Below are 25,756 nucleotides of genomic sequence, written 5' to 3'. Positions count from 1 at the left end.
CATCTTGGGTCTGAGCATGTGTGGGGTCATTAGGTCTCCCAACATCAGCCCTGACTCCCGAATCATGGCAGTAGATTGACAACTAGTCAATAAATTCCAAACAAGAGTCATTTCCGGATTACCACTAATTCTATTTACAAGGAAGCTCCAATTCCTTTGATTCACTTCCTGCTTGTCGTTGCTGGGAAACAGTGCTGAGTCCCTCCCACTTGTGCCCTTAGTAACTAGAGCAAACAAAAAATAGGAGCTTCAATGGGTTTAACAGAAACCGGTCAAGGAAGCAACAGCAGCAAAAAGTTCAAACAATGGCAAGATGGGATCACAGTGACAGGAGCTAGCAAACAGAGCCACATACAGGTCAGTTCAGTTCATCACAATTCCTCCTTGTTAACCCCCTCCCCAATATTCGCCTTCACAATGAGGAGTGGCTGCACTCACGCCTCTGAAATGGGGGTTTTGTGAAGCCAGGAGGGCCTTGTTGGACAGGCAACACTGAGGTCTGCTGTGCTGTTGGAGAATCAGAACAGGAGTAATGGTGCACTGTCAGAAGGGCAGTTTCATGGGACTGTTGCATAGTACTGAGGGATTGCTGCTCTGTCAGGAGGTCAGTAATGAGGCAGTGCGGCACTATCTGCGGGTCAGTACCAAGGAGCGCTGCACTGTCAGAGGGTCAGCATTCAGGGTGTGCTGCACAGTCAGAGGGTCAGAACTGAGGGAATATTACACTATCAGAAGGTCAACATTGAGGGAGTGCTGCTCTGTCAGGGGGTCATTACCGAGGGAGTGTTGCACTGTCTCACGGTCAGTACTGAGGGAATGCTGCACTGTCGGAGGGTCCAAATTGAGGGTGTGCTGCACTGTCAGAGGGTCATTACCGAGGGAGTGTTGCACTGTTTCAGGGCCAGTACTGAGGGAGTATTGCACTGTCGGAGGATCAGTATTGAGGGAATGCTGCACTGTCAGAGGGTCAGCATTGAGGGTGTGTTGCACTGTCAGGGGTGCAATCTTTGGGATGGAATGTTAAACAAAGCCATGCCTGCCCTCTCAAGTGCACACAATATTCCCATGGCTTGTTTCAGAAGATGAGCAGGAAGTTCTCCCCAATCTGCCTACTCTGCACATCTTTGGGTTGTGAGACCCACGCATCCACGGAGAGAATGTGCAAACTGCACACGGACAGTGACCTGGGGCCGGGATCGAACCCGCTGTGAGGCAGCAGTGACCCACTGCGCTGTGAGGCAGCAGTGTTAACCACTGTGCCAACGTGCCTGCCGCTGATCGGAAAAGATTATCTGATCATAATCACATGGCTGTGACCTTTATGCTCACGTTCCTACATTACAACAGTGACAACATTTCAAAGTACATCATTAGCTTGAAAGCACTTTGAGATGTTCTAAGCTGTGACAAGTGTTGTATAAGTGCAATATTTTTCTTTTGTTTACATCAGAGTGAGATGTTGTAAAAAGGGTTTGACCCACTGGCCCCTCTGAGTTTTACGCTCTGCGTCATGGCTGATCAGAGAACAAATGCAACTGAGTTGGAAGTGTGTGAGCAACCATTGGGTTACATCGCAGGCCTGTCTTTCCCACAGGAACCACAGGTAAGACCAGAGGAATATAAAAAATACCCCTTTTTGTAAAAGCACCCATTTGTGGTCATTTCTGTATGTATGTATGTAAACCAAGACCGGAATAAACCAGTTTGGTTGGGTTCTTGAATTCCATGCGGCACACAGAGTCTTTTTGTGCTGCAAAGATATCACACACACCAGTGGATTTTTCATCTCAAATTATCTCTTTATTATTGAATCTTCGTCTAAATGGGCCCTGGAGCCTGCTCCACCATTCAGGAAGACAATAGGTGAACTTCTGTCTCAACTGCAGCTTCCCACTTTCACCCCATGCCCCATAATTTGGTTAGTATCCACAAATCATTTGGTACCAACCTTAAATTTACTCAATGATGGAGCATCTCTAACCCTGTGGGGTAGGGAATGCCAAAGATTCATTACCTCTAAATGAGGAAATTGCACCTCCTCTCAGTCGGAATTAGCCAACCCCTTATTTGGACCCTTGTTCTATACTTGCCACCCAGAGGAGCAGCCTTTCTGTGCCCACCTGATGAGCCTCTTAAGAATATGCGTGCGATTCAGAGACCGTATTGCGCCCAGCACGGATCCGGGAGCACCGGGTGAATAGCGGTAGAGGGCAAACTGAGCTTTGTGCCAGACGATTAATCCAGCCCACTCCCGATGACGAGTTCCGGATCACGGCACAAAATGGTGCGAATATCATTAATTTGCATTCATTTCAATCTCATTAAAGAGATTGACCTCAAATGCAGCGGCCTCCCGGGAATTACCCGACTCCGCAGCAGAAAGTCATGCGAGCGTTGTTTAGTACTCCTTTTCCAAAATGTGAAGCTGGTGCAACAGCTTCTGAGGGGAAGTAAGGAGGTGAGTATCCATTTCCGTTTTCCAGCATGTAGGTCAAGGGCACTGGAGCTGCTGCTGTTGAGCGGGGGTTGAAGCTTTCCAGGGTGGGATTTGCTCCTGGGTTGGGATTTGCCCCTTATGGTGGTGAGGGGCCTTGCATCTGTGAGGCTTTCAAACCCTCTTAAATATTGTGAAGACCCATATCAGGGGCGACCACAGCTGCAGCCTGTCTGTCCTGCCAGACTCAGGGCTGTGGCCTCTCTCCTGAAAGTCTATTTCACTCCCTTTTACTGTGAGCAGCCTCTAGCTTCACAGCCAAAGGCTATTTCAAATGAGAAATTAGCCTTGTTAGTTGTGAGAGCATTCCACACTCCTGAACTCTCAAGTGCCTCCTCGAAGGCACAAGTGCCATGTCTCAGAGGATGATTAGCACACTGCAAGTCCAGCAATCTTTGATGCCTGAATAACACTGTGCCTGAACTCTCGGAGCATCAGCACCACCGAGGCTGAGGAGCGACCAGACGTGGAGGGCAGCAATGGCTCAAGGTGTACAGGCGTCGTTGGTCATTCAGTGAGCTGACAGACTCAATGTGCTGCAGGAGACTGCATCTCAGCAGAGAGACAGTGGGAGACCTGTGCCATGTCCGCGTGGGCATGGCATCCCGTGGAGGAGGAGGTCTCCCGATGGCCATGAAGGTCACTGCAGCCCTAAAGCTTTATGGCACCTGGTCATTCCAGGGCTCGAGCAGGAACTTGTGCGACATATCGCAGTTATCCCTCCCACAGGTGTATCCGGGAGGTGATGGATGCTCTGTATGCCCGGGCATCAGACTATTACACCTTCGAGCTGGACCAGGCACATCGAGCTGCAGGATTTCCTGCCAGCCCCAGGTCTAAGGGGTGATCAATGGCACGCATGGCACCCTGCGAGCACTGGGGCATCAGCCCTCTCATCACAGCATTCAATCTCGTGAACCTTAATTGTCCCCCCTCTAAGGTAAATATATCCTTCCTCAGGGAAGGAGACCAAAACACACAGTAGGGTGTCTCAGCATAGCCCTATATAATTGCAATAGCAAAATAATGTGGATGATAGAAATTTGAATCCCGATATAATTGTAGCAATGTGTCCTTACTCTTGTACTCCAGCCCCCTAATAAAGACTAACTTACCATTTACCTTCCTAATTGCTTGTGTGTACCTACATGTTAATTTTCTTTATACTGTGTGCCAGGGATGAAGAATATCAATTAGTGAGTTCACCTTTCCATACCTCTCTTGGCCTTCCCATAGATTCCTACAATGTTTTGAAATTAATATTTGGAAATAATTAGCAAATTCACCCTGAGGCGAGCTGGATCTGCCAGTTTATTTTCGTTTGAATGCTACAATGTGAGCTAACAGGCCTTTCTGCTATTTATAGCAGGTGTCCAGTAAAGTTTGGCGCCCTTGACATTAACTAACATTGCACCAACTCCCAAGGTGCTTCTGTGCGGCAGCAGAGATACAATACTGCTCAGGGCTTGGCCGCCGCGTGGTGTTTGTGTTACTGGGTTCAGAATCCAGTGGGAGGTGAGTTCAAATCCCACTGTGGCAGACTGAGAATTTGAATTCAGTAAAAATGACCTTGAAGCTGTCTTGTGTCCTTCAGGGCAGGAAATCTGCTGTCCTTACTCAGTCTGGTTGACTCTTATCTGCATTATTCTGGGTGGCACGGTGACACAGTGCTTAGCACTGCTGCCTCACAACGTCAAGGACTCGGGTTTAATTCCGGCCTTGGGAGAAAACAATGAAGGTCAGTTGTGAATGAGCATGGGGTTTGGAATTTGAGGAAATTCTGCTCAAGTCTTCCTTTTGACTCTCAGATTACTCAGCATTTTCAAATCCCACTGTCAAGGAGGTTAAAGAGAGTGAAGGTTGAGGAGATTTAGAAATCCGTTGACTTTTGTTTTTAAATAAATGGAAAGACGGGATGCTTTTCCTGGATTAGATTCCATTCGCTTGAATCCTTCAGTTCTAATAAAACAGGAAAATGTTCATTACTGATAAAAATCTGTACCGGCCCCTGTTCGGGCACACAGAGGGAGAATTCAGAATGTCCAATTCACCTAACAAGCACGTCCTTCGGGACTTGTGGGAGGAAAGCGGAGCACCCGGAGGAAATCCACGCAGACACGGGTAGAACGTGCAAACTCCGCACAGACAGTGACTCAAGCGAGAATCGAACCCGGGACCTTGGTGCTGTGAACCATGAAAAATAAAGAACTGTTCAAATTGCATCAAGCGATGACACAATCTGGTAGCTATCAGAGTCCATCATGGCCATGGCTACAATAGCTGCTCACCCGCAATTCTGATAAAATGAAGCATTTTGCCTATTGCTGCAAAGGGCTCCACCTTAACTAGCCGCACCATCGCCAATACCACTTGCTTTCACCTCTGTAATACCACAAAATCTAGCCCGGCTTCAGCTCGCCTGCTTCTGAAACCGAGCCCTTTTTCTACCTCTAAACCTGACTATTCCAATTCTCTCCTGTCCGGCTTCCCATTTTCTTCTGTCCTTAAACTTCAACTCATTCGAAACTCTGCTGTCTCATAATCTAATTCGAATCGAGTCCTGTTCACTCATCACCCACGTATTTGCTGACCTACACTGGCTCCTGGTCCTGCAACACCTCGATTTCAACATTTTCAACCACCGGTTCAAATTCCTCCATGGACCTCCCCCTGCCTATTTCTGTAACCTCTTCCAGCCCCACTACAATGCAGGACGAGAGGAGGCCATTCATCCCATTGTGCTAGTGCTGGCACTTTGTAAGAGCTGTCCACTGAGTACTAATCCCCTGGTTCTTTCTCCTAGCCCTGCCACTCTACTGAGCTTCATAAATGAAATGAAATGAAATGAAAATCACTTATTGTCACAAGTAGGCTTCAATGAAGTTACTGTGAAAAGCCCCTAGCCGCCACATTCCAATCGAACCGTGAAAGTTCTCCGATCTCACCTTTATTCTTTACAGGCATTCATTGACCTATAGAGTATTTTCAACACTTCCTGTTTTTACTTCCAGCCATGGAGTCATTTTAAAAATTATTTTTTATTTATTCTTCCCTTTTAGTTTCTAGGACCACTTGCTTCCTGTGTGGGATTCCTGCTGCCAGCTCTCTTTCTTTCTTTTTCCGTCTCTCTCTCTTTGTCTGTGTGGAAATCTTGACCTTTACCCATTTCCATGAACTTTGTTTTGTTGCAAATATAGACTTGATTTGTAAAGTATCTGAAAGAACATTGCAAGCCCTTTAAAAGTGCAATAATATTCAGGTTTTCTACAGACATGCTGCACTCTGAGGTGCTTCAATACATTCAAAGAAACATTACAGACATTTCAAAGCGGTCATTACTCATGGTGCAAAGGTATTTCCATGAACTGTGATACTAACATCGCCGTGTGTGGGGATTGAATTACACTCTAAATCTCCTGCATCCAGGACAGCGGTCACAGTCAACAAAGACATTGTGACGCTTAGAGTGTTTCACATTTGCTTGTCCTGCGTACTGGAAGAACAGGTTGTGTGTGTGCCTGATGTGGAATGTGTTGTGCCATGACCTGCCCTCAGTGTGAGGGCAGTGGAAAGGTTCTGAGCTGTGAGTCACACTGATTTGAATTAAGCTTCATGTAAATGTAGTGATTCAAACTCCCCGTGAGGTCTGGTCCAAACCTTCCTTTATGTTCATTCTCCTCGAGCTAACGAGTGCAACTGACTTTCAATCTGCTCTCTTGTATTGTGGGATGTAAGTGGCCAGTGTCTGTCGAACGAATCCCTTGGGAAAGGGGTTGAATATCCCACGGGAAAACAAGTCCTGGTCAGAGATGGGGCATCATGGTTTTAGATGGCTCTTTTAACATGGTAAAACATTTGTGTATACATCAGGCACTGGAACAGAGTGAGTGTATTGATGTTGCCGGTGGAAATGGGGAAGTTGGTTTTATGTCTCAAACTGTCACAAGTCAAAATGGAAAAATTGTTGTTGCAGGAGCATAAGCCCCAAGAAAGAAAATATAAATACGACGCCATTCATTAATTAATTTAAAAAAATAAGAGCACCCAATTCATTTTTTCCAATTAAGGGGAAATTTAGCGTGACCAATCCACCTACCTGCACAATTTTGGGTTGTGGGGGCGAACCGCACGCAAACATGGGGAGAATGTGCAAACTCCACACAGACAGTGACCCAGAGCCGGGATCGAACCTGGGACCTCGGCACCGTGAGGCAGCAATGTTAACCACTGCGCCACCGTGCTGCCCCTATAATGCCGTTCATAACCACAGGACATCCAAAGAACTTTCCAACCACTTTTGAAGTGTCAGTGTTGTGATGTAGGAAATGCAGCAGCCATTATGCACATGGCAATGTGATTGTTTTAAAAAAATATTCGTGCCAGCATTTATGGTCCATCCCTAATTGTCCTTTAGGGGGCAGTTAAGAGTCACCCACATTGCTGTGGGCCTCGGAGTCACAGGAAGGCCACACCAGGTAAGGATGACAGATTTTCTTCCCGAAATTGTTGCTGCAAGAAAAGGACATTAGTGAACCAGATGGGGTTTCACAACAATGGTTTCATGGTCATCATTAGACTTTTTAAAATTAATTTTTTATTAAATAAATTTAGAGTACCCAATTCATTTTTTCCAATTAAGGGGCAATTCAGCATGGCCAATCCACCTACTCTGCACATCTTTGGGGCAAAACCCACACAAGCACGGGGGAGAATGTGCAAACTCCACACGGACAGTGACCCAGAGCCAGGATTGAACGTGGGACGTCGGTGCCATGAGGCAGCAGGACTAACCCACTGTGCCACCGTACTGCCCCCATCATTAGACTTTTAATTCCAGATTTTTACTGAATTCAAATTTCACCATCTGCCATGGTGGGATTTGAACCTGGGTCCCCAGAGCATTACTCTGGGTCTGTGGTTTACTAGTCCAGTGACAATACCACTGCACTACCACCTCCCCATTGTGGTGGCTCGAGACATACATAGTAGTCTTCCAGTGGTAAACAAAGAGTTTATTGATGAAAAGCAAAGGCAGTTAGATAACAGACACAGAACACGACACAACAGTGGTGGAATTCTGCATTCCTGAGATTAACAGTTGACACTGGGGCAGGAGTCGTGAACTTCTACGACAATAAAACTGGCGCCGCACTTGGACCAATTCAGCGACTGTGAAGGGGCTAGCACTGGCGTCACATTTAACATGATCGATTCCAATGGGAAATGGTGCAGGATTCGCTGGGTTTACAATTGACACTCAGGAGGCTGACCAGCTGCAGCCACATATACACACTTCATTCCCCACACACACCATCCCAGTCAACAAGATGGCAGCAAAGGAGAGCGGCATCCCGTTTCACGGACGGCAAGCTCGAGACCCTGCTAGAGGCCATGGAGGAGGGGTGGGCGACCTGTTCCCCTGCCTGGAAAGGAGGCTGCCAGCCGCCGCCTTTCGCCATGCCTGGACGCAGGTGGCAGAGGTGTTCAGCGCCATCAGCAACACTGTCTACGCCTGCCAGCATTGTCAGAAGAAACTGCACGACCTCCTCAGGACGGCCAGGGTGAGTAGGCAGCACGGTGCCTCTGGCGCCAAATCCCGTCCCACACATCCATAACCTCGCTCCTCACCCCCCACCCAGAGTGCAGCCGAACCCCCATCCTGCACTTCATGCCAGCACTCATACTGGCCCCCATGGCTGGGTTCCCTCGCCACCAGCTACCCACCCCATGGGCTAAATGCGTCGGACTGTGTAACACTGTGTGTTTTCTATTCGCCCTGCCCAAGGAGAAGGCTGCCCATAACCGCTGGGAACAGCAGAAGACTGGAGGGGGACCACCAGACCTGCGACCCCTCACTGCAGCAGAGCAGAGGGCCCTGGACGTAGTCGGCGGGCCCAAAGAAAGAGAAGTTGCCGCGGTGAAGGTCGGCATCGGGCGAGGAAGTGAGACCCCGCTGAGTTGTGGTAACCGTGACATGTGTGTCACCCCTCCACCACCCCTCCACCCACCACCATCCCTCCACCCCACACCACCCCTAAAGCCCTGTTTCACCATCATCACCACTCCTATTCTCCCTCTCCCTAACACCCCGCCTCCCCCCTCCCCAACACACCCTCACCACCCCCACTACCCCCCCAGCCCACAATCCAATCAAACGTCTTGTCTTGTGTCTTGCAGGAGCAGCTGGTGATGGGGTGGGCCCTTCTGGTTTCCCCTGCCCCAAATCCCCGCCACAGCCACAGCCACAGCCAGAACTCCAGGTGCCAACCAGCGACGAGGACGATACCGATACAGACGGGAGCCATCGAACTGAATCCCAGGCAACCCCGGATCTCAGGTCTGAGGCTGACACGGATTTCCCACCACAGCTGTCTCCAACACCCTCCACCATCCCAGAGACACTCCTCTTGGTTGCGCATGTTAGTGAAGGGGCTCCTGGGACACTATCTGGTGCGCACCACATACATGCTCCGCAGCAGGTGGAGGTAGGAACTCCCAAGAGGACGGACGGTCGGAGGGTGGGCCGACCTCAGGGACCAGCTGCCGGTTGGATGGATTTCGGGCTTCTGGAACGGACAGACCCAACGATCGTGGAGATGCAGCCACACAACCAGGGACTGCATGAGGGGTTGGCGTCGAGCATCCAGCACCTGCAGGTACAGTTGCAAGAGTCCAACTACGTGCAGGAGCAGGGGGTGGTGCCGGCCCTGCAAACCCTGGCCGAGAAGGCAGCGGGGCCCCAGGACTGGCAGCGCTAGGTGGTGGGAGAGCCTCAGGAGTTAGCCCCACTCACACCCACGTCCCATGGAGTAGCCCGGGGGCCATTTGGCACCCCGAACGAGCAGGAGGAGGTGATGGGGCCGGTGACTCCGCAGGGGAGGTGCCGGAACACCGCAGCCAGAGGGAGCCTACAAAAAATATTTTTTCACTGTTTAATTTCACTTTGGAAGTCTGCAGTGCAGATTAGCACCAGAAATCACTGTTTGGCAGACTGAGTTTCAGAAAACCCTGAAAAATCTGAAGGAGCTCAACAGCACCACCATTGCAGTCAAGCAATAAGCTATGACCAACCATGGCAGTGGCTACTAAAGTACTGCAGCTCAACAGCTACATTCTAAAGCGACATTGAAACAGCCGGTAAAACTGTCTGCAAAAGGCTAAAAGGTGGCCACAAAATTCCAACATTCAATTGGAAGATTGCAGACCTCCTATCTTGTTCTGACAATGCATAGAACTGTGTTTCCTAGATGTCAACAATTTTGAACCAGATAAAAACGCCATTACAATTAAAATTACTACATGCAATGAAAGCCTCCACACACTGAGGCTGGGATTCTCTAAAAACGCGGCTGAGTGTTGACTCCGGCGTAAACACCGGAGTGTTTCATGCTGGCGTCATCGGGTCTCTTGGCTCAGTGATTCTGTAGCCCACAGGGGGCCAGCATGGCGCCGGAGTGCTCTGCGCTGTTGCAGCCCTGCACTGCTCGCCGCGGGTCCATGCATGCACGCAGCGGCCGTTTCCGCCCCGGCGCCACACAACATGGCAGAGCCACACAGTGGGCCAGCGTGGAAGAAGGTAGACCCCTCCCAGATTGCGCGTGCCCACCGATCGGTGGCCCCCGATCGTGGGCCTGGCTGTCGTGGAGGACCCCCCCCGGAGACTGATCCCCCCCACCAGGAGGGCCACCGCAGCCGCGACGCCGAGCTCCCGCCGGGTGGAACCATACATGAACCAGGAACTCAGCCAATTGACCGCGGAGAAACGTCGCAGGGCCCTCTTTCAACGGTTTCCGACCGGCACCGCGTCGACCGCGCGCGACTGACGCCAATTCTCCGGTCGCCGTAGAATCACGTCCCGGCGTCGGACCCAATCGCGGGTCTGAGGCCCCATTCTCTGACCCTGTGCTGAGGCCCCATTCTCTGACCCTGTGCTGAGGCCCCATTCTCTGACCCTGTGCTGAGGCCCCATTCTCTGACCCTGTGCTGAGCTCCATTTCGGCGCGGAGGCTCGGAGAATCCCGGCCTGAATGTCTGATGACCATTTTAAACGTCCAGGTAAAATATGGTCAACACTTGAAGATCAGTTAATATTGAAGCTTCACCACTTACTGCACTGTCTATAGCATTCATGGGCGGGATTCTCCATTTCTAAGACTAAGGGCTGGGTTCTCTGATTTTGAGACTAAGTGCTGACGTTGGCGTGGGAACAGTGGCGTTTTATTACAGAAAAAATGGCGCAACAGCTGCACCGATTCAGCTACTTTAAATGGACGAGCACCGTCACCATGTGGAACACAACCAGTTCCAAGCGAAATGACGCCGGATTCGCCGGGTCCATTATTGGCGCACGTGAGGCTCACAGGCCGCAGCCGCACTTAAATGATCCATCCGCCCGCACACACCGTCCCAGCCAACAGGGTGGATGGAAGGAGAGCAGTGCAACGGTTCAGGGACACTGAGCTGGACACCCTCCTGGACGCCGTGGAGGAGAGAAGGATGATCCTGTACCCCGACCCAGGAGGAAGGTCACCAGGTGCTGCCGTTCGACATGCCTGGGCGCAGGTGGCAGAGGCGGTCAGCACCGTGGGCAACGCGTCCGGACTGACATGCAGTGCCAGAAGAAACGCCACGACCTCCTCCAGGCGGCCAGGGTGAGTAGGCAGCACTGTGCCCCTGGCAGTAACCCCTCCGCACACACCCGTAATCCGGCCCCTTCCCCCCCCCCGGGGGACAGCTGAACCACCACCCTGCCCCACATGCTGGTACCCATGCCAGCTGCCATGGCCGGGTGACCTAGCCACTGAGGCCACCAACTACCCAACCCCTGGGCTGCATGCTTCGGAACGTCGCACGATTGTGCTGTTTGTGTCATCCCCCACCCCCCCCCAAGGAAAAGGCCGCGCACAACCGCCAGGAGCGGGAGAAGACCGGAGGGGAACCACCGGAACTGCGGCTCCTCACCATGCCCGAGCAGAGGGCACAGGATGTGGTTGGCAGCCTGGAGGAAAGGGAGGTCACCGGGGTGGAGTTCGACGGCGGGCGAGGAAGTGAGATCTCGCGCAGTTGGGGTAGGCTCGATCCACATGGAACTGGATGTATTGAGGCACCTGGGGATATAGGGCCTCCGTGACGGAGTGGGTGCACCTGTGCACCGAGGTCTGTGAGATCCCGGACAGGTCCCCACTCGGCGCCTGGAAGGACCCCGCCGTGCAGAAGTTCAGGGCGACTGCCAGCTTGATAGCCCTGGGAGCAGGTATCCTCTCCCATACCCTCACAGTGCCAGGTGCACCATGATTTGGCTGGCTGATACATCACACTGCCTCCCTGCTCAGCCGGAGTCTCCAACGGCATGCCCAGTCCGGCAGGTCGGCAAATGACAGGCACTGCCGGTACACCAGGCCTCATACGACGCCTCCTTGGCACCTCCTCGGCCTGTTGGGCGGCTCGCTGTCCAACCTGGGGGGCTGCCTCATCTTCCTCTGGGACACGCTCCGCTGCTGCACCTTCCTCCTCCTCCTCGAGCAGCTCCAGCTCATACAGCCGCAGTGCATCCCCCAGGCCTGGAGGAAGGCCAACATTGCTGATATTCCAATATCCATTGTCTGCAGGGGGTGAAAGGCCCACATGTTGGCATGGTGCGTATCCCCGTGCCCAACCAGGTCCACCGGGCTGCAGGGTGCCCCCGGTTGGCAATGCGGTGTATTGCACACATAGTAAAAGGGAGGGGGAGATAGAGAAATTGAGTTTTACAATACAAGGACACAAAAAAATGAATATTAGTTCACGTGAATTCCAAAGTCAGAGTCCAGTAAGTGGTTCTTGCACCTAGGCATTCAAGTTCAGCTGGTTGAAGATCAGGGTTATAGTATTTGCTTTTTCAATTAGAGCTGATACTGCAGGATTAATTAGGTACGCAAAGATTGAATTGGTTAAGTCCAAAATCTTTTTTTTGAAAAATATTTTATTGAGGCATTTATATTATAAATTTTAACAAGCAAACACGCACCAAATACACAACAAAACCCAGCCAATATGGCTTACATAAACAACTCCCCAACCCCAATTCCCCCCAACCTTCCCCCACCTTACCCAACTCCCCATGCCTCCCCTTTTTAACCCCACTCCCCCCAACACTGCTGACAGCGTAATTGTTCCCAAAGAAGTCGATAAACGGCTGCCACCTCCGGGTAAACCAGTGTTTTTCAAACTTTTTGTCGAGTGACCCATTTTACAGAATAGTCGACTGTCGTGACCCATGCCACATTCTCAAAAGGGTTTCCATAATTACTGTTAAAAGTCACACTCATTGTTGGCACTTCAGTATCATTGAATGTAAATTTGTAAATTGAGCTGCTGTTTCAACCTAAACGAGATCTTCACCCTGACACATTGCTGAAGGGTGTAACTCAGGATTATTTGAATATTTTATTTCTTCACACCCATTGTTCGCATTTGGAGAATTGCGTTCAAGCGCTGGAAAGATTAACAGGCTCAGTATTGCACAATTTTAACAACGTCATGTTCTGGCGTTTAAAACCTAACAAGTCCTTGGATGGAAAATTACACTCAAAATTTCAACTTCAGGAGCAGGAGCCAAAACTGTTGAACGAAAAATACGGTCAGATAGAGGGCGAAATTCTCCCCCAACGGCGGGATGTCCGCCGACTGGCGCCAAAGCCGGCGCCAATCAGACGGGCATCGCGCCGGCCCAAAGGTGCGGAAGGCTCCACATCTTTGGCGGCCTAGCCCCAACATTGAGGGGCTAGGCCGACGCCGGAGGGATTTCCGCCCCGCCAGTTGGCGGAAATGGCGTTTGTTGCCCCGCCAGCTGGCGCGGAAATGCGGCGCATGCGCAGGAGCGTCAGCGGCCGCTGTCAGTTTCCCGCGCATGCGCAGTGGAGGGAGTCTCTTCTGCCTCCGCCATGGTGGAGGCCGTGGCGGAGGCGGAAGGGAAAGAGTGCCCCCATGGCACAGGCCCGCCCGCGGATCGGTGGGCCCCGATCGCAGGCCAGGCCACCGTGGAGGCACCCCCCGGGGTCAGATCGCCCCGCGCCCCCCCCCCAGGACCCCGGTGCCCGCCCGCGCCGCCTGGTCCCGCCGGTAAATACCAGGTTTGATTTACGCCGGCGGGACAGGCAATTTCTGGGCAGAACTTCAGCCCAATCGGGCCAGAGAATCCAGCGGGGGGTCCCGCCAACCGGCGCGGCCGGATTCCCGCCCCCGCCCAATCTCCGGGAGCGGAGACTTCGGCGGGGGCGGGGGCGGGATTCACGGCGGCCAACGGCCATTCTCCGACCTGGCGGGGGGTCGGAGAATGACGCCCAGAATGTCACTGGATGCCTGTCAGTACCGTTTCCCAGGTAATGATGTAACAGACCGAAAACAAGCTAAAAAAAGAACAATGCTGGGTGTGGTGAATGTATTACTGCTCCATTCACCATTGTATTGCATTACATTGTATTGTATTATGTTGATGCCCTTGTGGGCTCCGCCTGTGGCTCTGCCCCCTCGGGGGAGGTATATAGTTCTGCAGCTTGTAGGCGGCACTCAGTACAGAGCAGTCGCAGGCAGGCACAGATCTAGCTGATTAAACCCACTGTTCACTTCAACTCTTTGTCTCGTGTGAATTGATGGTCGCATCACTGGGCACAACTCAGCTGGCCAATATGCAAAACATGCAGTCACATTCCATTCCATACATCTGCAACATTTTACCGGCTCCTGTTTACATGAGTGTAGTTTAGTCGCCAGCTAATGCCACCTTTGGCGAACAATTCAAGCCCCAACGAAGGTAGATACAAAAGTCCTTGCTGTCGAGGAACCGATTCAGCTGATGGAGTTCATGTAGCCACACGGCAGGAATGATGCTTGGGGACGAGTACCTGGGAAGAGTGGGTGAAAATCGGCAGGGGACAGGATGAAAAAAAATGCATCTTTGAAGGACAAGAGTTCAGGTACGGAGACAATACAGAAGTGGAAGGAGTGGACATAGGGGCTTGTAGGGGCGGAGGAGGCTGAATGTCTAGCTTAACTGAGAGAATGATAAAAGACACCTGAGGTTTGTTAGTGGCACACTGAACTAAAGAAATAATACCACACTGAACTGAAGAAATATTACAGACCCTGACGCTGAACACAGCAGCAGGATATGCCATCCAAAGAGAATTTTACAGGTCTATGACTGCAAACTGCCCAACTACACTCTGGCCCAGAGAGACAAGGAAGTCCACGGAACTGGCTTCTTTATCAGCCTTGCACGCTCATACACTGTAATACAGTGAGGATCTCATACACTGTAATACAGTGAGGATCTCATACACTGTAATACAGAGAGGATCTCATACACTGTAATACAGTGAGGATCTCATACACTGTAATACAGTGAGGATCTTATACACTGTAATACAGTGAGGATCTCATACACTGTAATACAGTGAGGATCTCATACACTGTAATACAGTGAGGATCTCATACACTGTAATACAGTGAGGATCTCATACACTGTAATACAGTGAGGATCTCATACACTGTAATACAGTGAGGATCTCATACACTGTAATACAGTGAGGATCTCATACACTGTAATACAGTGAGGATCTTATACACTGTAATACAGTGAGGATCTCATACACTGTAATACAGTGAGGATCTCATACACTGTAATACAGTGAGGATCTCATACACCGAATACTGCTGGCATGGAGGGACTCAAAACCCCCGAAGAACTATGGCTTTCGGACATTTCAAGTTTTCTGGGTATGGAAAGAATTACGTTCGCCTTGAGGGGGTCGGTACTGTGGTTCGCCCGAAGGTGGCAACCATTCATCGACTTCTTTGCGGGAGAGTGAACATCAGCAGGGGGGCGGGAGATTAGAGTAGAGTACATAGTACATAGAAAATACAGCACAGAACAGGAGGGATAAATAGGCGGGTAGTGTCTATGGGAGATGAGTGGGTATGTGCATTATGGTTTGGTTGAAGTGTTGGTTTTCCGTTGATGTTTGCATATTTCTGTAATCTGTAACTGTTCACAATGCCAAAAAATACCTCAATAAAATTGTTTGTTAAAAAAAAAACCAACAGGCTGGCTGTTAAATCTGTTCAAAAGGCCGGTGTAGAATCCATAAAAGTAGCACGCATAGACAAGCAGAAAACTAAGACTGGGTTTATTTCAATGTACAATAGGCTCCATTCCGCAAAGGTCTCCCTCCCCTCCCTGACCTGAACACAGGTCGGGTTAACATACTGGTGAGGTTTCACCTTATTCAGGGGGAAACCTCGCCCCTGTTACCGGGGAAGCTCATATTCTGTGGAGGTCACAGCGAATCTGATATTGTGACCTCCACAGGTGGTTATTACAGCCAGAGGCTTGGACCATGTGACATGGCCCATTACTGGTAAATTGCAGCTTAACAATCAGCTTCTGCTCATAATTCTATTGTTCCTCCTTAGGAGAGAGATGAGGTAATTATTAGCATCTATTCCAGTATAATGAGTTTCAGTTTCCCTCTTTTGTTTTGGTTCAGAATGGGGGTCTGTACTTCCTATGCTTTCGTTGATTACAAGGGGTTTGTATGATGAAATGTGAAGTTGAGAAAAGAAAAAGATTGTTCTCGAAACTCCTGGTGGTAACTCCCAAGAAAGGGCCACCCTGTGGTCATGTAACTTGTAGCAGCCATCTTTTTGTAAATCAGGAAATCCATTTTTAACAATAGCAATAAGGATAAACTTTTGAATATCTAGTGTTGGGGTCCTTCTCATGATGTAGGAACTTAACGCAAAGGTTACAGTGTGGAAGCACCACTCCAAAGTGGATACAAGTATAAAGCTGCACTAATAGAGAGATATAATCTACAGGCTATAATTCATGCCACATTGGCACTATAGCCAACATAAACAAACCTAGTGAGCAATGAGGCAATGCATGCTCTGTGTGCACCCAGATATTGCTTAGTTTTTAATGCTGTATGGAAGACATGTAGCTCCAGTGAACACAGGAAGCACCAATGCAAAATTCAAAGGCCAAAACAAGTGATTTGATCTCTTGAGAAGCCACAACCAGAGGCCAGACAGGTTCAGCATTCCAACCAACCAAGGGTGCGCACCTAACAACAGAAAGACATGGTCCACAAAATGTCTAACCGAGCTGAAGAGTCAGATAATGAGGACGACCAGATCATTAACACATATTCATTGGGTGAACATCAAAAAATGTGTTGGCACAGTGGTACCAACAGAAGCCTTTTCCACCATCCATACTTGCTGTAAAGAGATGTCTTGGGTAAACCACTTTGAGAAAGAGAGATCCTTCAGGAACCAGCTGCAGATTCTTGCCTGTGACAAACTATTGTTTAACCTGCCAGCCTTTTCAGAAACTGCTGTTCTGTTCACAGGAAAAATATTTTTAACTAAACTGCTTCAAGAGAAATTGCTGATCTGTTCAGACAGATCAAACCTCAACTCCAAAACCCAACACCTGACTGTTTCAGCCCCTGGCTCCCCCCATTAATTACATCATCTTACTAAAGTTAAATATAATGTCTCTAAATAGCTACTCCCCAGGGAATCTACTTCACATAAACAAAATTCCAAAGAGTCTGTCTCGCTAACCAGGGTTTTAAAAAAAGATCACTTAGCAGCAGACCAAGCTTTTAACCCCTACTGCACCAAATTCTTACAATACAATATATCTGAAATTTCGACATCCATCACACTCCCCAGTCATTACTTCTTGGAATCCATGAGGCATTACTCGAAAAACAAGAGAAGCTGAACAGGACTCAAGAGAGTAGGGTGGAGATGATGCTAAACATAGGGGCCCAGGGCTGTGGGAGGCCAGGGCTCCTCGCTGTAAATGGGGTTTCTTGTTGACACCCAGCCTGAGCAGCCAGAGGAAGAGCTGCAGACCGGAAAAACTGAAGTTCATAGAAATCAGAATCTTCAGGTTCATTACTGATTTTTTTTATAAAGCTGGTCTGTCAGTGTCAATTTCAGTGAGCCGCTGCCTCTGACCTTCAGGGTGCTTTGTGGCTCTGATTTATTTGGAGGGAAAAGCCTGCCAGGAAACCACAGAGCTGCCTGATGTTCAGCAGCAGCAACGCAGCAACCTGAATGCTGGGGAGATTAAGGTGGTGGGGTGGGATGTTCAGGGAGGTTGGGGGTTGTTGGTGGGGGCAGTTTGGAGCTTGTTGGAGGATGTGGGGGCTGGATTGGGAAATGTTGGAGGGGTGGCGGGTAGGTTGAGTGTTCTTGGAGGGGTGTCGAAGAGGCATTAACGAGTAAGTGCTGCACTGAGGCATATCAAGGGCTCGCTGCACTGTTGGAGGGGCAGTACTGAGGGAATGTCACACTGTCAGAGGGGCAGTACTGTGGGAGCGTTCCATTGTGAGAGGGTTAGTATTGGGATAGCACTGTCTAGTCTCAGGGCCAGTAATGAGGGAGTTCAGCAATGCTGAAGATTTTTTTAAAAGATCTTTAAAATGTTTTTTTTCCTACAAAGGGCAATTTAGCGTGGCCAATCCACCTACCCTGCATATATTTGGGTTGTGAGGGTTACACCCACGTAGACACAGCGAGAACGTGCAAACTCCACACAGACAGTGACCACGGGGCGGGATCGAAACTGGATCCTAAGTGCCGTGAAGCAGCATTGCTAACCATTGGGCCCCTGTAGCAGGTTCACAGCTCCAGGGTCCCAGGTTCAATTCCCAGCTTGGGTCACTGTCTGTGTGGAGTCTGCACGTTCTCCCTGTGTCTGCGTGGGTTTCCTCCGGATGCTCTGGTTTCCTCCCACAAGTCCCGAAAGATGTGCTGTGTACCCGAACAGGCGCCAGAATGTGGCGGCTAGGGGCTATTCAAAGTAACTTCATTGCAGTGTTAATGTAAGCCTACTTGTGACAATAAAGATTATTGTTATTAAAGGGGAAGTATTCAGCAGTGAAAGGATTTGGCTGTGCTCAGTTAGCTGCTGCATTCCTACATCACAGCATTGGCAACATTTCAAAGTATTTAATTGACTGTGATGTGCTTCAGGAAGGCTTGAGGTTGTGAAAGGTGCTATGAAAATGCAAGTATTTCTTTCTACGCCAACACCCAAGTAGTTGAGGAAAGTGATATGAGAACATGATGGACACATGAAACCAGGATACTGCTCGTGCGGCGCATAAACAGCTGCATGAAATGGACAGGCTGAATGGCCTGACACCACTTTGTAATTTCCTTATAATTGTACAGAGCAAGGTTTGTACTGTGTACTGATAAGCAGTATTGACAGAAGAGGGCAGGGGACGTTCAGTCATGCAGGGTCAATATGGGGATGTTGGGAGGGGGGTTTCTACTCAAGAAGAGACAGAGGGATTGGAATGCTCATACACTAACTAGAACTGGGTTGTGTGCTCCACAACATTTACATTCGAATATTTTGCCATTAAACAGTCAGACATTTCTGGAAAGGTGACTAATACTAAACTACCTTCTTGCTTTGATTCACAGGGTCACAGCTCTGGGTCATCTCAGGCACAGCAACTAGACATTGGAATGGAAACTCACAAACCAGTTCTTCACAGACAGCTTCAGTTCGCAAACAGGGATACTTTCTCCAGCAATCAGATTAACCTCTGGCCTTTGGAATACCAGGAGAGGTAAGGTTAATCCTCTGGGACACTGAGAAAATGGTCTGATTGTAAACAATGACTCAACAATCAAATATAACTGGCCCAGTTTTAGTCTGCTCGCATGGGGAGAAGCTGGAGTATTGGTAAATGTCACCAAACTAGTAATCTGGAGGTAATGTCCTGGGACATGGGTTCAAATCTCACTATGGCACTTAATGGAATTTAAATTCAATGAATAAGTCTGGAATATAAAGCTAGTCTCAGTAATTGCAAAAAACCCATCTGGTTCATTCATGCTTTCGGGAAGGAAATCTGCCATCCTTACTTGGTCTGGTCTACTTGCGATTCCAGACCCACAGCAACGTGGTTAACACTTAACTGACCTCTGAAATGACTGAGCAGGGCAATTTCTGAGGGGAAATCATTCTCTTGCCAGCAATGTCCACATCCATTATTACAGGGGGAATAAAAACATGGTGCATGATATTAGACATTAGACAAAATCTCAAACACCTTAGTTATCTAAGGACACTGTGGCTGTAGAATTTAGAGTGATATTGGGTGGATTTTCCAGCCCTGCCTGCTGCAGGTACCATCCAGTACTGCCAAAACCAGTGGACTTGGGGCAGGGCTGCCGCATTCCACGGAGAGGCTGGAAAATCCCAGCTATAGATTTTGGGGAACAATTCACCTGACTATTCGCACTAAAGAATCCAGCTTGACCCCCTTGTCCACCTTTGACCATATTGTCATTGACAGGGTCAGCTCGCTGAACAGAGGCATTGAGTGGAAAGAAGAGGCACTTCAGAGACTGAGAGCACTGCTTGCCCAGAGAGATACTCAGCTCCTCTCTGCACATCACCCTGTGACAATGCCTTCCACACAGTTAGTGTCGACTTGGTTGGAGGTGCAAGCTGCAAAGACCAGATTGATGGAGTTCCAGACAATGTAAGCGCCACTATTTTGGGTGATGTATTATCCAGGTCAGTAAATGGGTCAGATGGATTATGCACCTATCTTCAACACTCAGATACCACATTGGAGATATGTCAGACTCTTACCTAATCCAATAATTATCCAGGATTGGTTTTCCGGGACAGGCTAATCATTGGGATGCTTTCCTGGAACCTTTTATAGCTATACTGATGCAGTAGAGGGGTGTTTGTTGGAGATGCTGGGGGAAGATTGTGCCAAAAGATGGATTAATTCCAACAAGGCTGCTATTGTGAGAAGACCTTTCAGAATATGGTGGGCCCCACTTTCACCTTCATCAATGTACTGTTCACCTGCTCCTCTTGATTTATTTTTTTGGATGTAGGCATGTTGGCAAGGCCCCACTTATTGCCCATCTCCTTCAGTCCTAGGGAGGCTGTGAAGCAGTTTGGGAAATCCAGAGAACATGAAAGACATTATATAAATGCAAATTCTATCTTTCATTGAATTCTCTGAAAAGTGAAACATTCATAAATATAAAATACATTTTATGCTAATTTAACTAATTTAATTTACCCAGTTATTGTCTTCAATCTTGCTTACGTGTTGGGTTTGACAGCTGTTATGATGTCACGGGGTGACCATTAACTTGAAAAAAATTTGAAAACACCTAGTTTTGACTGAAAGAGCCACATCATGAAGTTTCATATTTTAATATGAATTAAACAAAACAAGGGACTACTCAATGAATGACAGGACACTAGGAAGTTTAGAGGGACAGAGGGATCTTGCGGCACTTGTCCACAATCCCTGAAGGCAGCAGGACAGATTATAATAATAATAATTTTTATTGTCACAAGTAGGCTTACATTAACACTGCAATGAAGTTACTGTGAAAAGCCCCCAGTCGCCACATTCCGGCACCTGTTCGGGTACACAGGGAGAATTCAGAATTTCCAATTCACCTAACACCACGTTTTTCGGGACTTGTGGGAGGAAACCGGAGCACCCAGAGGAAACCCACGCAGACACGGGGAGAACATGCAAACTCCGCACAGGTAGCGACCCAAACCAGGAATCGAACCTGGGACCCTGGCGCTGTGAAGCAACAGTGCTAAACAGTGTGCTACTGTGAATGCATATGGACACTTGCCTTTATCTGTTGTGGCATAGATTATAAGAGCAGGGAGGTTATGTGGCAGCACGGTAGCACAGTGGTTAGCATTGTTGCTTCACAGCACCAGGGTCCCAGGTTCGATTCCCGGCTTGGGTCACTGCACGTTCTCCTGGGGATGAAACCAAGGTGTGCCACAGCTCTTAGGAAGTCACATCATTCAACAGTACCTTCTAAAGCCAAGAGCTCTATCATCACAAAGGTCGAGGGCAGCCATGCATGGGAATACCACTACCGACAAGTTCCCCTCTGAGCCCCACCCATCCTGACTTGGATCTATATTGTTGTTCCTTCACTGTTGCTGTATCAAAGTTCTGGAAATCCCTCCCTAATAGCACTGTGGGTGTACATACACCACATGGCCACATGGTTTGTAGTGATTCAAGAATGCAGCTCACCACCACCTTCTCAAGGGCAATTGGAAATGTGTAATAAAATGCTGGCCTGGCCAGCGACACCCACAGTCCGGGAAAGGTGTGAGATTTCTTGGGCTCCTTCCACTAGCATTCAGCCAAACGACCCTCCAATGTTCTTTAAGCATCTCCTGATTGTGGACTCCCTAATTCAAGCATGACCTTCATTGCCTTCTAACTTAGTTGTCCACAGATCCAGGCATATTTCTCTCTCTCTACCTGATTCAAAGCTACTCCGAGTTTTTCTTTGAGAAACGCACAGATAAATACAAAACAAAAAGACTGCCTTACTGCAATCTATTCCCACGGCAATGTAGCACCTCTGGGATGTCTCCGGTAGAGATCCAAACCCATTATCCAAACCTGTCTTTTGGTCTGAAAACTATGTGGATACTTTAAGAACTTCCCCTATTTATCAGTTGCTTTTCAACCTTTCTTTGATCTGAGGAATTAGAGGAATATTTAGGTTTTCAGTTTTCCAGCTAAATGGACCTACCTGCTGTTTTAGGACTCGCGCCCTTCTAACTCTGACCTTGTACCCATAGAAGGAACTTTGAAGCATAAAATACTTCAGGTGATCTGAAATCCAGAGTTTTAATTGCCTCGCATTTAAAATTTAGCTTCCTCAAAATTAAAAGTTATAGGGGCAGCATGGTGGTGTAGTGGTTAGCATTGCTGCCTCACAGTGCCGGGTTCGATTCTGGCCCGGGTCACTATCCATGCGGAATTGCACATTCTCCCCGTGTTTGCAGGGTCTTACCCCCACAACCCAAAGATGTGCAGGGTAGGTGGATTGACCATGTTAAATTGCCCCTTAATTGGAAAAAATTTAAAAAAACAGAAATTATATTCCTGTAACATATGAATCCCAAAATTAGACATTTTCACAACACGGTGCAATACATGCCCAAAGAATAAGATAACTCAATCTTGTAATATGTGCAGCACTGGTTAGGCCAAAATCTGTTGCCCATTTTGTTTCCCTTGATAAAGTGGGTGGTAAGCGGCCTTCTTGAACTGCTGCAGTCACAATGAAGGAAGATAAGAAATAGGAACATCAATGAGCTATTTGCTCCCTTGAGCCTGCTCCACATTTAATGAGATCAACCTCAACTCCATTTTCTCATCCAATCTGCATATCCTTTATTCTCTTATGTGTTCAAAAGTTTAACCATCTCAGCCGTGACAATTCCAACACACTTCTTGTGTGCCTTCATTGTTTTTACTGCAAACGAAAGGTCTTTCAAACCTCTGCTGCCCTCATCCTAACTTGCACCAAGTCCTGACCACCCAACTCCCTTAAGCAAGCTGAGAAATATCTTCTGAAGAAATAAAACCAGAGTTTCTGCATGGTTCTGGTAGGATTCAGAGCTTTTCTTTAAAGCAGTGGCACAAAGTTTCTCTTTCACAAAGAATATCTCTGTACAGCAGGTATTCCTATGTTCTAATGGTATTTTAACAGTGGATTGGGAGCTGAGATGTTCGTTTCCCTTACTGTTTGAGTGGGACTAAAGATAGCAGTTAAGGATATTGTATTCATTGTATTGAGTAGCATTGTTTAAGAGGTAAATTGTAAACTAATTTCTGGAGTGATGTTAAAGATATTTTAATACTGTCTTAGTAATAAAGTTTGTTTTACTATACCATATCCCTATTTTGCGTAAAATCATTCCTGGAGCGAGGAATCCTTTCCTCACAGTTTTACAAAATTAAAATAAAATATTGGGGTTTCTGTCCGGTATCATAGCCACTGTTGGGGTCTGGTCTGGGATCGTAATACAAGAGAGAGTCATTAGTCTGTTGAATTCTCTTCCATAGAGAGCAGTAGAGACTGGGCCTTGAATATATTTAAGGCTGACGTCGACAAATGTTTGATCTACAAGAGAGTTAAAGATAGTGGGGAAACAGGCAGGAAAGTGGAGGTAAGGCCAGAATCAACCATGATCGTATTGAACAGTGGAACAGGCTTGATAAGCCAATTGGCCTACCAATGTGCTCCCATTTCTTACGATCTTATAATCAGCAGGTTAGATGACAAGTTGTTGATATCGATGCCATTTTATTCAGCCTCCGTACCATATGTACAATGTACCATCCCAATCGAACACAGCACCCTGAGGAAGAGTCAGTTCAGCTCCATGGGATTAGAAGCTGATTGATGTAGACAGTTTCTATATCATATTCTCTTCATAGATTGATTAATCTTCATGCCATAAGACCATAAGACATAGGAGCAGAATTAGGCCACTTGGCCCATCGAGTCTGCTCCACCATTCAATCATGGCTGATATTTTCTCATCCCCATTCTCCTGCCTTCTCCCCATAACTCCTGATCCCTTTATTAATCAAGAACCTATCTATCTCTGTCTTAAAAGACACTCAGTGAATTGACCTCCACAGCCTTCTGTGGCAAAGAGTTCCACAGATTCACCATCCACTGGCTAAAAAAAAAAAATCCTCCTCATCTCTTTTTAAAGGATCGCCCCTTTAATCTGAGATGGTGTCCTCTGGTTCTAGTTTTTCCTACAAGTGGAAACATCCTCTCCACGTCCACTCTATCCAGGTCTCGCAGTATCTTGTACGTTTCAATAAGATCCCCTCTCATCCTTCTAAAGTCTAACGAGTACAGACCCAGGGTCCTCAAACGTTCCTCATACGACAAGTTCTTCATTCCAGGGATCATTCTTGTGAACCACCTCTGGACCCTTTCCAAGGCCAGCACATCTTCCTTAGATATGGGGCCCAAAACTGCTTACAATACCCCAAATGGGGTCTGACTAGAGCCTTATACAACCTCAGAAGTACATCCCTGGTCTTGTATTCTAGCCCTCTTGACATGAATGCTAACATTGCATTTGCCTTCTTAACTGCCGACTGAACCTGCACATTAACCTGAAGAGAATTGTGAACAAGAACTCCCAATTCCCTTTGTGCCTCTGCTTTCCGAAGTATTTCACCATTTAGAAAATAGTCTATGCCTAGATTCCTCCTTCCAAAGTGCATAATCTCACACTTTTCCACGTTGTATTTCATTTGCCACTTCATTGCTCACTCTCCTAGCTTGTCCAAGTCCTTCTGCAGCCCCCTTGCTTCCTCAATACTACCTGTCCCTCTACAGATCTTTGTATCATCTGCAAACTTAGCAACAGTGCCTTCAGTACCTTCTTCCAGATCATTCATGTATATTGTAAAAAGTTGTGGTCCCAGCACAGACCCCTGAGGCACACCACTAGTCACCGGCTGCCATCCTGAAAAAAACCTCTTTATCCCCACTCTTTGCCTTCTGCCAGTCAGCCAATCCTCTATCAATGCCAGGATCTTACCCTTAACACCATGGGCTTTTAACTTATTTAACAGTCTCCCATGCGGCACCTTGTCAAAGGCCTTCTGGAAATCTAAATAGATCACGTCCACTGTATTCTCCTTTGTCTAACTTGCTTGTTACCTCCTCAAAGAACTCTAACAGATTTGTCAGACACGACCTCCCTTTGACAGAGCCATGCTGACTCAGTCGTCTTTAATAACAGACTCTAAAATCTTACCAATGACCGAAGTCAGGCCTTCTGCCTCCCTCCCTTCTTAAACTGTGGTGTTACATTAGCCACCTTCCAGTCCTTTGGGACCCTTCCTGCCTCCAGTGATTCCTGAAAGATCATCACTAATGCCTCCACAATTTCCTCAGCTATCTCTTTTAGGACCCTGGGGTGTAGTCCATCCGGTCCAGGTGATTTATCCACCTTCAGACCTTTCAGTTTCCCCAGAACCTTCTCCTTAGTAATGGTCACTGCACTCACCTCTGCCCCCTGGTTCTCCTGGAGCTCTGGCATCCCACTGGTGTCTTCCACCGTGAAGACTGGTGCAAAGTAACTATTCAGTTCGCCTGCCATTTCTTTGTTTCCTATTATTACTTCTACAGCCACATTTTCTAGTGGTCCAATGTCTATTTTTGCCTCTCTCTTACCTTTAATATATTGAACAAATCTCTTCCTATCTTCCTTTATACTACTAGCTAGCTTGCACTCGTACTTCATCTTCTCCCCCCTTATTGCTTTTTTAGTTGTCCTCTGCTCGCTTTTAAAGGCTTCCCAATCCTCTGCCAAGGACAGGTTTAATAACCATTCTGTAACAT

The 25,756-nt window shown here is 48.1% G+C and overlaps 1 protein-coding gene across 1 annotated transcript in view; it reads left to right on the top strand.

The window, feature by feature from the left end:
* Window positions 1-227: 227 nt before the first annotated feature.
* LOC140430277 (lamin-A-like) overlaps window positions 228-25,756 on the top strand; it is a 61,745-nt gene continuing 36,216 nt past the window's right edge. Inside the window, exons 1-4 of the mRNA XM_072517698.1 lie at window positions 228-357; window positions 1,451-1,603; window positions 18,986-19,134; window positions 19,867-20,055. Coding sequence (XP_072373799.1) covers window positions 1,511-1,603; window positions 18,986-19,134; window positions 19,867-20,055 — 431 coding nt within the window. The 5' untranslated portion in view covers window positions 228-357; window positions 1,451-1,510. The remainder of the gene's footprint in view (window positions 358-1,450; window positions 1,604-18,985; window positions 19,135-19,866; window positions 20,056-25,756) is intronic.

Source organism: Scyliorhinus torazame, chromosome 10 (genome assembly GCF_047496885.1).
Source record: "Scyliorhinus torazame isolate Kashiwa2021f chromosome 10, sScyTor2.1, whole genome shotgun sequence".
Classification (NCBI taxonomy): Eukaryota; Metazoa; Chordata; class Chondrichthyes; order Carcharhiniformes; family Scyliorhinidae; genus Scyliorhinus; species Scyliorhinus torazame.
Note: the sequence above shows the minus strand (reverse complement) of the source record. Positions and strands in the feature narration are given on the sequence as shown.